This window comes from Erpetoichthys calabaricus, chromosome 18, assembly GCF_900747795.2.
Source record: "Erpetoichthys calabaricus chromosome 18, fErpCal1.3, whole genome shotgun sequence".
Taxonomy (NCBI): domain Eukaryota; kingdom Metazoa; phylum Chordata; class Cladistia; order Polypteriformes; family Polypteridae; genus Erpetoichthys; species Erpetoichthys calabaricus.
This window is the reverse complement of record NC_041411.2, coordinates 66,991,791-67,007,080: the sequence shown is the minus strand read 5'-3', so window position 1 is coordinate 67,007,080 and position 15,290 is coordinate 66,991,791. Positions and strand designations below refer to the sequence as shown.

Sequence of the window (15,290 nt, the reverse complement as noted above, 5' to 3'; positions counted from 1 at the left end):
TGGATGGATCTCCTCAGGGGTCTTTGTGACTTACCACTCTCCTTACCCCATGTCAAGCACAGTGAGTCCGACAGCCCTTTATGAGAACTTCATTTGGTCACTTGATCTAGTTCTTTCAGTCGCTGTATACAACTCTTGACTTCAGATGAAGATGGGCACAAACACTGACCAGTAATGAAATGCTTTGTCCAGGGATTTCATCCATTTGTTGCTTTATTCATACCAAAAAATGTCCACAAAGCTACTGCAGACAGACAGACGGACACTTCAAGGGAGCTTCACCTCTATTATAATATGCACATTGGCAAAGGTGCAACTGCTTTGAGAGAAGATGGGCACAGTGGGAGAAGGCATCACATAGTTTGATTGCTACGGACAAAAACAGCTCCAGTAACGCCATTTTGTATTACATTTTTTACCAAACCGTAAGCATGTTTATTTACCTCAGTCATTAGATTTTGAAGTATGGAGAATTCAGTTTTGGTGTTGGATTTTGCATTTAACTATTTTTTACAATTGTTGAAACAATTTTGCTCCATTTCCCATTGCATGTTGCTTTGTATATCGGTGCCACCGTTTTGCAAGTACCATTGCCATGACACTATTTCCGGTGTGGTCTCAGGGGTGGCGAGTTGTAAATCATTAGAAAGACAGGCTAAAAGAATCGATGTGTAACAATATGAGCTGTCATTAATTTCTCCTGAGCCTCCACTGAGGTATCAAAAAAGTTCTGGGTAGCATATCCGAGACTTTTATCCCAAGGTAATCTCCTTCTCTTATTATCTTTTGGTTTAAAAGTTTAATTTTACTTCATGTCTTTGTTGTGGACTTCATGTCAGCTGTTTCCATAACATTGTATCCCAGGATGCATCAGGATGGAACGCTGACGACATCATTGGCGCGACTATTTAAAGTTCACCTAGACGATAACCAATCTATTCAAGATTGGATAGTATACTACATTATTTTCCTACTCTCTCTGTTTGTTTTGGTTTCTAATCCTCGCGCGTTTCCTTGACTAATTGTGAAGATCTATTTAGCCTTCCAGTTTTGACCTGCACCTTGTCTTTAGAATAAGTTCTTTCTTCTGCCCTCACCCTCTAAAACTTTTAAGCGGCTCCCTTGGCAGGCTGTACATCGCCACTGACATTCATTTACTACATTGTGAATAACTGTCCTTTAAAAATTAAACCTTTGTGTGCCCTAATCTTTAAACCCTGAATTTTCTGACTACGATTTCTTGTCTCACATTTTGGTTTGACTTAGTATTTTTGACTTTCTAGTTACAACCTACGCATTATGTATTGACTGCATTTCTTATTCTGGTCCTTATCATTAAAAGGCCCCTCTGTCCATCTGTACACTGAACAGCCTGTGAACACTGTGTGGAATAAACCGATTGTTGATGTTACGTCAAGACAATATGTCATGGGCAACATTAATCACAATACCCCACAAATCCTCATCTCTGTCAGTGCCTTCCAAGGACAGCAACCATCCTGTAATGCTACCAGCCTTCCTGGCCAGTTTATGCAGGCACTTGGCATCCCTTGAGCTGGGGTTACTCCCCCTAAAGACAACATCACAGAACAGTACACCGGTATTAGTAGAACATCCCAAGAAACTTGTCACTCACACATTAAAGGCATCAAGGCTCCTCAGTAAGAACGGTCCGTTCTGGGCCTTTTTTATAGAATGAACTGATCTTTGAGTTACTCTAATGACGCTATATGTCCCCAACAGGGCTGTCTTACTACCATCATAGGCCCCAAGCCAAAGAAGTACACTGAGGTCCCCGTTTTGATAACAAAACAGAAACATAGGCTTCAGAAACATTGTGCGCCCCTATGCTCCTGGGACCCCCGGCCAGTGCCCATATATCAAGCTAGCTCTGATCCCCAATCATGAATATTATTCTGGGGTGTTCTAAATTGTCCACATGGAGCAACCATTGCCCCTAACCTACAGAGCACAGGCCACATTTTTCCTGGAAATGACAACAAACTTAGATATGGAGGTGACGATTGTGGTCCTGGCTTTGTCAACCTCTCTCTGCACTGAATGTCAGTTTAACAATATCCAGGAGACATCATCACCTACAAAAAGCAAGGTTACTGTACATCCTTCAAAACTGGATACTCTTGATGACTTGACTGCCTCTTGATAGCTGATCCATGAAAAATTCTAAAGCAAAAGTAGCAGATGTCTACACACACTTTAAGCTACTCCGAGTTACTGCAAAGTCTGAGAACACAACACTCATTGCACAAATGCAAGGACCAGATAGCATGGCAGCAGTGACCTAGGAGACACACACCTTCCTGGATACCAACATGCTACTTCAAGTCCACAAAATCTTTTCAGATAAAAATGGCCGACTCTCAGGAGACCTCAGATATCCAAAGGCAACCGGTCTGATATTTTGATTGACTCGTCCTGGGTATGACATTAATCTGAATCCAGGCCTGCAAGCAGGTCCTCCAGCTTACAGGGAAACAAATTGGGGCTTGGTGGCAGGATTGGCACTCCAGCCACCGTAAAAAAAAAAAAAACTCACACTGTTCCAGTGTGGTGCTCTGGTGTCACCCGCTGGACTCGGGTCTCAATCCAGGTGGTTCGTCGTATGGTGAGTGTGGCAGCGAGCTATCAGCGCAGGCTCCCAACCTCTATCTCTGTCAGTCAGAGTATCCTTTCCAGTCCCCTAGCATAGGCTCTCCAAGGATGACAGTGGAGTGCAGATCCTTGTAACTGGAATACAGTAATCCCTCGCTATATCGCGCTTCGCGGCTTCACTCTATCGCGGATTTTATATGTAAGCATATTTAAATATATATTGCGGATTTTTTGCTGGTTCGCGGATTTCTGCGGACAATGGGTCTTTTAATTTCTGGTACATGCTTCCTCAGTTGGTTTGCCCAGTTGATTTCATACAAGGGACGCTATTGGCAGATGGCTGAGAAGCTACCCAACTTACTTTTCTCTCTCTCTCTCGCGCTGACATTCTCTGATCCTGACGTAGGGGGATTGAGCAGGGGGGCTGTTCGCACACCTAGATGATACGGACGCTCGTCTAAAAATGCTGAAAGATTATCTTCACGTTGCTCCCTTCTGTGCAGCTGCTTCGTGAAGCGACATGCTGCACAGTGCTTCGCATACTTAAAAGTGCGAAGGGCACGTATTGATTTTTGATTGTTTGTTTTTCTCTATCTTTCTCTCTCTCTCTCTCTCTCTCTCTGCTCCTGACGGAGGGGGTGTGAGCTGCAAACTTCAACAGCTTTGTGCCGGCGGTGCTTCGCATACTTAAAAGCCAAACAGCCCTATTGATTTGTTTGCTTTCCTCTCTGTCTTTATGACAGTCTCTGCTCCTGACGCGCACTCCTTTGAAGAGGAAGATATGTTTGCATTCTTTTAATTGTGAGACGGAACTGTCATCTCTGTCTTGTCATGGAGCACAGTTTAAACTTTTGAAAAAGAGACAAATGTTTGTTTGCAGTGTTTGAATAACGTTCCTATCTCTCTACAACCTCCTGTGTTTCTGCGCAAATCTGTGACCCAAGCATGACAATATAAAAATAACCATATAAACATATGGTTTCTACTTCGCAGATTTTCACCTTTCGCGGGGGGGGGTCTGGAACGCAACCCCCACGATGGAGGAGGGATTACTGTACACTGACAATCTTATGACAACTTTTTAAAAATGAAGACCACCAGACAAGTATGTCAGTCTTGAGGTGCTCAATTTAAGAACACACATAAACCAAGGCACCCCCAGAATATCCCTTTCTTTCATTATTTCCAGTCAGAAGGAACTGACACAGGGACCATGTAGTGGTGTCTCCTTCAGGTTCCCAAAGCCAAGAAGCTGCTGAGGTGACGAGTAAAATGCATAGCTAAGGAAACTCCTCTGTCCAACTAAGTTAATTTCAAAACCTTAGTGGAAATTTCAAAGAAAAATGAGTCTTAAAATATTTCAGGAAAAATTTCAACACACAAAGAAATTTTTCTTCTCTGTGATGTTACAATCCTCGGCTTCTAGGTCTATGTGAAGCTTCAGTTACATTCGGGGCTTGAAGGCCATGTCCATCCATCCATCCATTTTCCAACCCGCTGAATCCGAACACAGGGTCACGGGGGTCTGCTGGAGCCAATCTCAGCCAACACAGGGCACAAGGGAGGAACCAATCCCGGGCAGGGTGCCAACCCACCGCAGGACACACACAAACACACCCACACACCAAGCACACACTAGGGCCAATTTAGAATCGCCAATCCACCTAACCAGCATGTCTTTGGACTGTGGGAGGAAACCGGAGCGCCCGGAGGAAACCCACGCAGACACGGGGAGAACATGCAAACTCCATGCAGGGAGGACCCGGGAAGCGAACCCAGGTCCCCAGGTCTCCCAACTGTGAGGCAGCAGCGCTACCCACTTCGCCACGTACCGCCAAAGGCCATGTCACACTACGCAAATTTCAGTCATCTGTGGTCATGAGCTGGGTGTCAGTGCACTCCCATTAAAACAGTCACGTAATGTAACATACCCAGAAACTCACTCATTTGAATCCACGACTCGCTCAAACAGGTTTGATTTGTCTTCAGTCGTAGAGGTGGGCTCTGTGTGCATGAGAGCGGACAACCAGTGAATGCTCATCCACAAGTACAATGCATAGAACGCAACAACAGGGGATAAGAAAAGCGCGGGTTTTGGCCCTCACAAACAGAAGAGAAGCTTGTCCTTTCTAATTTTCTGATGTTGTGCGTTTTAATTACCACAAGCGAATGGGTTTAAAAAAATTTTAAAAATTTAAAAATGGGCAGAGATTACTGCTGAAGTCTAAGTATCTGTTAACCCTTTGTATATCACCAGCACCATCAAACAGTACATTATTGGCTGCAACCAAAAGGGAAGGTCAGCATTTAGTTGATAAATGTGACATGCCCCATGATTTTCAGTATTGTAAACCGACATGGTCCAGCGAACACACCAACAACTGCAGACGGCAAGTCTGACATACCCAATGCCTAATTATTATTACTTGGCTGAAGTCTTTACTCAAGGCCACTTACAACATTTGAGCGATACAATTGGTTACATTTCTTCTGTTTTTTTCCCCCATTGGAGCACAGGCAGGTGAAGTGACTTTACACAGTGACACATGCTGTCAGTACTGGAATTTGAACCCACAACCCCTGCATTTGAAGTCCAAGGTTTCAAGCCTCAGCCACTACGCCACTCTGCCTAAGTAATATCATATTGGCTTAAGCTACTTTTCCACAGTGTGTTCTAAGGAAGGTTAAAGTTACAGGGTGGCACTTACATTTGGAACTGTTTGCCCCTTATGCCTTGCCACCTACAAGGTAAAACAAAGACTGATGGAGTCTCTGCTCAGAATAGCAAGAAAATATGTTAAGCCAATCCAGCCAGCCAGCCATTATCCAACCCGCTATATCCTAACCACAGGGTCACGGGGGTCTGCTGGAGCAAATCCCAGCCAACACAGGGCGCAAGGCAGAAAACAAACCCCGGGCAGGGTGCCAGCCCACCGCAGGGCGCACACACACACACACCAAGCACGCACTAGGGACAATTTAGGATCGGCAATGCACATAACCTGCATGTCTTTGGACTGTGGGAGGAAACCGGAGCAACCTAGAGGAAATCTACCCAGACATGGTGAGAACATGCAAAATCCACACAGGGAGGACCCGGGAAGCGAACCTGGGTCTCCTAACTGCGAGGCAGCAGCGCTACCACTGTGCCACCGTGCCTAAGCCAATCCATGTACGTATTAACTTATAGGCAATAAGGTTAGCACCTTCCATTATCTATTTAACAATCAGTATTTGAACATTTGGTTGGCACAGTGGTAGTGCTGGGATCTTGCAGTAAGTCCAGGGTTTGCGTCAAACGTCGTCCCTGCGTGGAGTTACAACTGTAAACAAACTACGGAAAAAAGGCATCATAATGCAAAATTTAGTGGCAAAAATCACAAGCACACTCTCCCAGTGTCTGCGTGGGTGTCCTCCCATAGTTCAAAGACACTTAGATAGATAGATAGATAGATAGATAGATAGATAGATAGATAGATAGATAGATAGATAGATAGATAGATAGATAGATAGATAGATAGATAGATAGATAGATACTTTATTAAAGGTTAGGTGTGTGTGTGTGTGTGTGTGTTCACCCTCTCATAGACTGGCATGCTTTCCAAGGGGTTTGTTCCTGCCTAGAGTCCTGTGCTTGCTGTTATAAGCTCTAACAACCCTACCCAGAATTAAGCGGGCTTACAGAGTGGCATGGAATTTTAACATTAGGAGAATTTTGATTAGAACAGGCAATTGAGCCCAACAATGCTCATCACTCCTATTCACCTAAATTCTCCAAAAATTAACACAGAATTGAGCTCGGAGGGTCGCCACTTACTGTCCACTATACTACTTGATTACTGATGCAATTTGTCTATAGTTTGCTATGGAAAAAAAAGGCTAAATATTTTAAAATTGATAAGTAAATTCTGATATAAATGTAACATCATCATATTAAGAATGGCACTAGCAGACTATACAGTTCCAATTGCAGGGCCACCACCAATATCAGCAGCTCATACTGTACGCTATACCTCCAGCAAAAAGTATGCAAGGACTTCCTCACTCGTGTGCGCTAGCCACGTGCATGGCAAAGGGCGGACGTTGGGCACAATGCCAAGTGTATCCCTTATCCAATTGTTTTTTAAGAATTCCATCTCTCATGAGGCACTGCTTACTTGCATGAAAGAGGGAGCGGGGTGGAGAGATGAATGACTGCATTCAACAAGAATTCCAGCTGCTATGTGAGTGGGCCCCAACCAAAAAAATATAAACTTTTAAGAAGAAAAGAATACAATAATTAGACACAGCCAAGGAGAATCAGACACACATTCCAGAGCACTTGTGTGGAGCATAAAGTCTGAAATGACAGGTAACCAGTATGTCACATGTTACAACTGTAAACAAACTTCGGAAAAAGACGTGAAATGCAAAACGTGGCAGCAAAACTCGCGAGGACACACTATCAGGGTCAAAGGAGGCAAAAGCAGCAGAGAGAAATGAAAATGTGCAGAATAAACTAACACTTGAATCGCTCCCAAGGCTCACCTTGTGTGCCAACAGTGAACAAAAGGGGAAAGCAAACACCAAAAAAAAAAAAAAAAAGAGTGGTACCCTGGCACAGGCTTACAGCCTGTTTTACTCAAAACTTTCAGGATGTCTACAGATTTCCGGGTTTTCTTATACATTTTTTGGATGACAGGGGTCTCCATTCCAAACCTGGGACAGTGTCTGTGTGATGACTGTCTGAGTAGCCCAGTTAGGCCGATCAGGTTCAACCCAATTAAACAGTGTGGAGCCACCAATGGGATTACCACCAGTGACATATGGGTGTGGTGCCAGTTTAGTTTAAACATTCCTGCCATGACTCTGTGCCTTTTCGCTAGGAATTCAAGTTTCTCTCCTTCCTACAGACATGGAGTTTTTAATTTGGAAGTGTGTCCTGTGATGGCCTGGCATTCTGCCCAGCATCAGTTCCTGTCCTGTACCCATCTCTTGGGACAAGCTCCTGTTCCATTACACTTTATAATGGACTAAATGTATTCGTAAAAGAAAAACATGGAAACATTTTTAATATTGGGGAGCTTTAAACCATATAATGACTTTTGGCCTTTGAAATTAAATTTTGTATGCTACATGTTCTCCCCGTGTCTATGCAAGGCTTTTTCTGGGTCTTCCGGTTTCCTCTCACAGTCCAAACTCATGGAGGTTAGATGAATTTGCACTGCTAAATTGGCCCTTGAATCCACTTTTGTGTAAGTGTGTTCACCCTACAGTGGAGTGGTGCCCTGTCCAGGGTTTGTTCCTGTCTTGCATTCTCTGATTGGTGGGATTGGCTCCAGCTTCCCAGAGATCCTGCTCAGGATAAGAAAAATAATAATTCGTTACATTTTGGATGGATGGATACTGTATTCCAAAAAGCTAGGCTCTTTATCACTTTAATATTCTAACAAGTAAGCCCGCGATTCGCTAGCGAATCGGAAATCCAAGAATGGCAATCAGTTTCTGTTCCGTCCGATATTTGGATGGATGACATATCATGGAGGGTGGGTGCGTCTGGGGAAATGTCATTTAATTACATACGTATATCTGTACTACTGCGGTGGGTTGGCACCCTGCCCGGGATTGGTTCCCTGCCTTGTGCCCTGTGTTGGCTGGGATTGGCTCCAGCAGACCCCCGTGACTCTGTGTTCGGATTCAGCGGGTTGGAAAATGGATGGATAGATGGATATCTGTACTAAAACGGTTTTGTTTTGTGGAGACGTGATTCCGTTGCCTTTTCTGACACCGACTGCTGGCAGAGTGGAGCACAGCAAGTGTAGTTTACAGGTTGTGGTGTTCGTGTGCCAGCCACTGAGTCAGGGAAGCCGCTGGGTTTGAGTCTGTGACCGTTATGTGATCTATATTACTGGCACAGTGGATTAGAGCAAGTGTAGTTAACAGGTTGTGTTGTTTGGGCGCCACCTACTGACTCTGGGAAGCCGCTGCGTTTGACTCTGGGGCGTGCACCACGGCGCAATATGCGCCTCGGTGGGAAGCTGCTGCATGATGAAATATCATGGAGGGTATATGCGGTGGTGTGGGCGGTCGCGTCCAGGCGGCTGTACAACCTGGCGTGCACGCTTTACCTCAGGTGTAGTTCACAGGTCATAGGCATGGTAAAGTTTCCATTTAACTCAATAACCCTATTTGAACTAAAGCGGTTTCTTTGTGTGGGCGCCTTCGTTCTTGTTTGTATTCATGACTGTACAGGTTGTGTTGTTTGGGCACTCACAGGTTGTGTTGTCTGGGCGCCACCTACTGACTCTGGGAAGACGGCGCATTTTGGGAAGCCGCTGTGTTTGACTCTGGGGCGGGCGCCATGGTGCAGCACGTTGTGTTATTTGGGCGCCACCTACTGACTCTGGGAAGCCGCTGCGTTTGAGTCTGGGGCGGGCGCCACCGCGTTTGACTCTGGATTCTGGGGCGGGCACCAAGGCCGCAGTGCGCATGCGCCTCGGTGCGTCCGCCGTGCATAAATTAACTGTGGTTTAGTAATATAGATGGTCACCACCGATATGAGCAGGCATTTCATTATGTAAATGGGAAGCTTCACAGCCAATCAGAAGAGACCCTACAAAAAGACAGCCGGCCTGCCAAATTCACAAATGAACTCCATCCAGTGTGGCAAGCAGTCTGTTTAAGGATTCCTAAGTTACCTAAACAAGTCATGTAAAGAGCACAGAATCCAGTACATTGGTACTGGGGTGGGATGAGTGAAGACAAGTAATCCGATTTAGCAAAGCGCCGAATGCCACAAGAAACCTAAAATGGACTTTTTGAGCTCTTCTGAGGATTTGCTGAGGAGTCTCAATGCTGATATCTGAGATCTGGAATGCCGTTTCTAACATCAACTACCGCTTCTCCATCTGCTTAAGTCCATCAGACGGGGAGCACGGTTGCCAGCTTAGCTTCGGGCTCATGAAGCTGGGAATAGTGTGACAGGTCAAATTGCCACTGACCACAAGTGAGCAGTGTGAAAGTAAAACTGTGCAGGCAATGGACAGGGCAGATGGCAGAGGTGTTACAGAGCAGCAGTGGAGGGAGAGTCTCAAAGCTGAAATCTGGACCCAGAATGCTGTATGCAGCATCACTTCAGTGAAGGATGACAGCCAAGAAACACATCTGCAGCTTGACACAATGAGGTTCCCACATACAATGGACAGATCATCACACAAAAGTGATGACAATGCAGCACTCAATACCCTTGTGCAGTACATGACAATGAAGTGCTCAAGATCCCTACTGATGCATCTTTGTCACTAGCCACACAACCGCAATGGAAACGAGTTGCTCACTGTTTCAAGGAATTGGAAGTGGTTGCTGGGAACAGCGAGTTTGAAAGGAGGGTTATGTAACAGCACTGGCAAGCTGAGTCACCACCAATATGAGCTGGCATTCCACCATATAAATCACCAGCTGCAGGGGAGCCTATAAAAAACATCAAGCCTACAGACTGGCAAATGCTGCAAAAATTGTTCAGTTTAACAGAGATTTTTGCAGTCTGCTCTGTTTAGTCATGAGATCAGGGCTACTGATTTGAAAATTTTTTACATGAGTTTTTGTAAACACATAATTTATTTAAATACACACATACATGTACGCTCATGAACTGTAAGAAAATTGAAAGTGATGATAGCTGACAGCTTGTTTGTCCTATCAGAGCACAGGGTGGTTGATGAGGAGTAAGAAATGAACACACACACACACTACAACAGATCTGCGAAGGTGGACGTGGACAGAGACATTTAGCCTCCCTTCTAACAATGTCTCGGTAGCGTGTTTACTTCATTTGACCAAATGCATAGTGCCTAAGACTGTGAGGTTGTGAGTTCAAATCCCACTACAGACATTGACAGACATCACCAGCCTGTGTTCCAATTGGAAAAAGGAAACAAATGTAACCAACCAATCATATCTCAAATGTAAATCGCTTTAAGTAAAAGCGCCTGCCAAGCAAATAAATATAAATATTTAACGTCGCTTTGGATAAAGGCTTCAGCAAAGTAAGGAATAATAATAATAATAATAATAATAATAATAATAATAAACATGATTAAAATCGTTCACTTGATCCAGTTTAATGCTTATTTATATTTGTACATAAAAAAATCATAAGTTAATGCAATTGATTGTATATTATTTTTCGGAGCAATCGGTTGTAAATCTTTGCGATTTCCTGCGGTATCACCAAAGTGAAATTTACATGGAACTATTGTATTAATGAACCATTCGATACCGATTGGGGTAAAATGTGTACTTTCATATCAAAAATGAAATAAATAAATATAAAAAGCACGTGTTTTGGTTCACATCAAGTTATTTTTTTCCAAAAAATGTGTCGCCGCATTCCTCCACATGGTATTATGAGTAAATGGAAACATATTGAAGTGACAGACCCAAAAACTAAGGCTTTCTGTTTGTTTCTCAGTTAATGACAATCCTGATTGGACGATCCTAAGTTTTCAGATGTCCCGCCAGTCACGTCCCCTTTTCCCCTTCCTATGCGTGTCGCTAGTATTCAGCGCCTAATGAAAGCGTCGCACGGAGGCAGTCAGACCGTGGGGCGGAGGGTTGTGCCGAGCACCCATGCAAATTTTCCAGCAGCCCCTTGACAATTTCGGGTTTGCGCTTCTGAATCGAAACAGCTTAGAGGCTGCGCTCGCTCCATGTTACCTTTAATCGTGTTCTGACGAGTTTTATCTATTTTTTCTTTTAAATCGTGTCCCCGATTTAGTTCTATAAAAATAAAATTTCTCGTTGAAGAAGACGCTTTTATCTCTTCCTAACCTAGCGAGCTTGAATGCTGCGTCTGTCTTACGGAGGATTGCGCCTTAAGTGTAGGACTCGAGGTTCCCAAAATGTTTACAACGATCGAACAAAAATTTATCAATCTGTCAAATCCAGATATGGGCATGACAGAACCGGTGATCACTATCCATAAACTTACCTGCTTCTTCCGCCTTGCTGTCCATGGATAAGGTAAACCAGGAAGAGGCTTGCCAAACTGAGCCGAGCTGCGATCTTTTCTTTACTTTTAATGCATAGACCGCCCTCCTCGGGCTCAGCCACGCCCACACTCCTCGAATGTTTTCAAAGGTCCAGTCTTCAGGGGGGAGGGGTGCTTGTCTGAGGCTTCAGTTCTGAATGCAACTACCAGATCTTTATGTAGTGCTTCTTTTGGGCAATTAGTACGCGCCTACAATAAAGCAGAAAAAATCCTTGGTGTTGATCTGCCCTCCATTCAAGACTTATACAGATCTCGAGTCAGGAAACGGGCAGAAAACATCATTGCAGACCCATCACACCCTGGTTATAACCTTTTTCAACTTCTTCCCTCTGGTAGGCGCTACAGAGCACTGTACGCCAAAACTACCAGACATGTGAACAGTTTCTTCCCTCAGGTCATCACTCTCATGAACACTTACAGTGGTGTGAAAAACTATTTGCCCCCTTCCTGATTTCTTATTCTTTTGCATGTTTGTCACACAAAATGTTTCTGATCATCAAACACATTTAACCATTAGTCAAATATAACACAAGTAAACACAAAATGCAGTTTTTAAATGATGGTGTTTATTATTTAGGGAGAAAAAAAATCCAAACCTACATGGCCCTGTGTGAAAAAGTAATTGCCCCCTTGTTAAAAAATAACCTAACTGTGGTGTATCACACCTGAGTTCAATTTCCGTAGCCACCCCCAGGCCTGATTACTGCCACACCTGTTTCAATCAAGAAATCACTTAAATAGGAGCTGCCTGACACAGAGAAGTAGACCAAAAGCACCTCAAAAGCTAGACATCATGCCAAGATCCAAAGAAATTCAGGAACAAATGAGAACAGAAGTAATTGAGATCTATCAGTCTGGTAAAGGTTATAAAGCCATTTCTAAAGCTTTGGGACTCCAGCGAACCACAGTGAGAGCCATTATCCACAAATGGCAAAAACATGGAACAGTGGTGAACCTTCCCAGGAGTGGCCGGCCGACCAAAATTACCCCAAGAGCGCAGAGACGACTCATCCGAGAGGTCACAAAAGACCCCAGGACAACGTCTAAAGAACTGCAGGCCTCACTTACCTCAATTAAGGTCAGTGTTCACGACTCCACCATAAGAAAGAGACTGGGCAAAAACGGCCTGCATGGCAGATTTCCAAGACGCAAACCACTGTTAAGCAAAAAGAACATTAGGGCTCGTCTCAATTTTGCTAAGAAACATCTCAATGATTGCCAAGACTTTTGGGAAAATACCTTGTGGACTGATGAGTCAAAAGTTGAACTTTTTGGAAGGCAAATGTCCTGTTACATCTGGCGTAAAAGGAACACAGCATTTCAGAAAAAGAACATCATACCAACAGTAAAATATGGTGGTGGTAGTGTGATGGTCTGGGGTTGTTTTGCTGCTTCAGGACCTGGAAGGCTTGCTGTGATACCGATGGAACCATGAATTCTACTGTCTACCAAAAAATCCTGAAGGAGAATGTCCGGCCATCTGTTTGTCAACTCAAGCTGAAGCGATCTTGGGTGCTGCAACAGGACAATGACCCAGAACACACCAGCAAATCCACCTCTGAATGGCTGAAGAAAAACAAAATGAAGACTTTGGAGTGGCCTAGTCAAAGTCCTGACCTGAATCCAATTGAGATGCTATGGCATGACCTTAAAAAGGCGGTTCATGCTAGAAAACCCTCAAATAAAGCTGAATTACAACAATTTTGCAAAGATGAGTGGGCCAAAATTCCTCCAGAGCGCTGTAAAAGACTCATTGCAAGTTATCGCAAACGCTTGATTGCAGTTATTGCTGCTAAGGGTGGCCCAACCAGTTATTAGGTTCAGGGGGCAATTACTTTTTCACACAGGGCCATGTAGGTTTGGATTTTTTTTTCTCCCTAAATAATAAAATCCACCATTTACAAACTGCATTTTGTGTTTACTTGTGTTATATTTGACTAATGGTTAAATGTGTTTGATGATCAGAAACATTTTGTGTGACAAACATGCAAAAGAATAAGAAATCAGGAAGGGGGCAAATAGTTTTTCAAACCACTGTAAGTCAATCTCAGAGCATCAGGGACAATACTAGGTAAAACCGGAGTCCAATTCCTTGTATGTGTACATATACTTGGCCAATAAAGCTGATTCTGATTCTGATTTCAACTGCACGAGACACTTTATGGTCATTTAGTCATACAACCTTACTGGCAAATATAAAGGTTAAAAACTGGCAGAATATTTTATTGGATGGTGGGAACAAAAACGTAAGCGGCGTGAGATGGACTGAAAGGCTATTGCAGATGAAATGTATCCACAAAACTCATACAGACTTGGAGTGCGTATCATAAAGAACACTGAAAGTCGTTCAATGCAAAAGTAAGACTGCATAATCCACCTACTTCATAGAGCTCCACCATCTCCCCAGTTCTCCTTGGTAAAAATACAGTATGGCAACAAATATTACATCTATAAAACCTAATTGTTTGTTCATAAAAAGTAATAATTTCAGTTATTTTGTTAAAAAATTATTGCATTATTTTGCAAAAGTATTCCCACTAGCATCTGGCATGTGTAATTTGCCCATCCATCCATCTTACTAAACTGTTTATGCAGGGCAGTGTCATTGAGCAGCTGAATTTTATGACAGTAAGCACAGGGCACAATTTGTCTTCCAGGGGTTAAAAAACAGAAATTTATCAAAAGCAAAGCAGATAATCTAAAGTCAAACACTGCCATAAAATTACCCTCTTACTACTGTTTAATACAGAAAATTTTTAAACTGTGTAACATTGTTAGTGCAGTCCTTCTCCAGTAGTTATCACTGCAGCCCAGAGCCTCCTCCCTGGAACTCCAAGTATGTGAGTTGACTCCAATGAGAGCTAGAGAGTCTAGCTGCAGACCTCCATAGCTCTGCCCGGTTACACTGTGGTCAAGATTAGGATTGTGGGAAGGTTATCTAACTCAAATAATGATGACTGTCCATCAAGACAATTCCAGGCACTTGGAGCCCCAGGGAGGAAGCTCCAAGCTCTAGAAAGACCAAGGCCTGATTCCTAGACTATCTCAGTCCACATAGACTTGCAATGATTTCCTGTGGCTTTAGAGTTGATTGGAATTAAGACAGTATATATGAATTTGCCCTGAGGGTTCACAAGGACTTCCTGCCATCCACATCTTGATGTTATTAAAGGGTCTGGCTCTCTAAGTGACGGTATATTGGAAAATGAAAAAACAAATAACAGACAACAGAGCTTGTTCTAGCAGAAATAAAAACATACTCTGGCTGGGACGGCAAACACTGAGCACCTTGCAAAAATAATAACTATTATTGTTGTTTCTGCTGTTGTTACTACTAATACTATATATATATATATATATATATATATATATATATATATATATATAATTTACTAGAGGGTTCATCCCCTGCTCGCTTCGCTCGCTAACCCCCATTGCCTGTGCTACATACCAGCCACTTTGCATCTCTGTTGCTTGTGTTGTAAAGAGGGGGGCTGAACGCACCCCAAGGAGACGCGGTTGTTCCTTCAAAACCCCCTCTTAAATAGTGATACAGCTGGAAACAAAAGTTGTTTTTGTTACCTCCTCTTTGCTCGATCAGCTGCTGGATTGCTGCTGTTGCCGTGCCGTGTGATCTGCATCTCACGTG

The 15,290-nt window shown here is 43.5% G+C and overlaps 1 protein-coding gene across 1 annotated transcript in view; it reads right to left on the bottom strand.

The window, feature by feature from the left end:
* The window catches only part of LOC114668443 (protein SSUH2 homolog), a 68,954-nt gene extending 57,247 nt beyond the window's left edge, over positions 1 to 11,707 (bottom strand). Inside the window, 1 exon segment of the mRNA XM_051921091.1 lies at positions 11,582 to 11,707. Within this exon segment, the coding sequence (XP_051777051.1) occupies positions 11,582 to 11,606 (25 nt within the window). The 5' untranslated portion in view covers positions 11,607 to 11,707.
* Between the last annotated feature and the right edge of the window lie 3,583 nt (positions 11,708 to 15,290).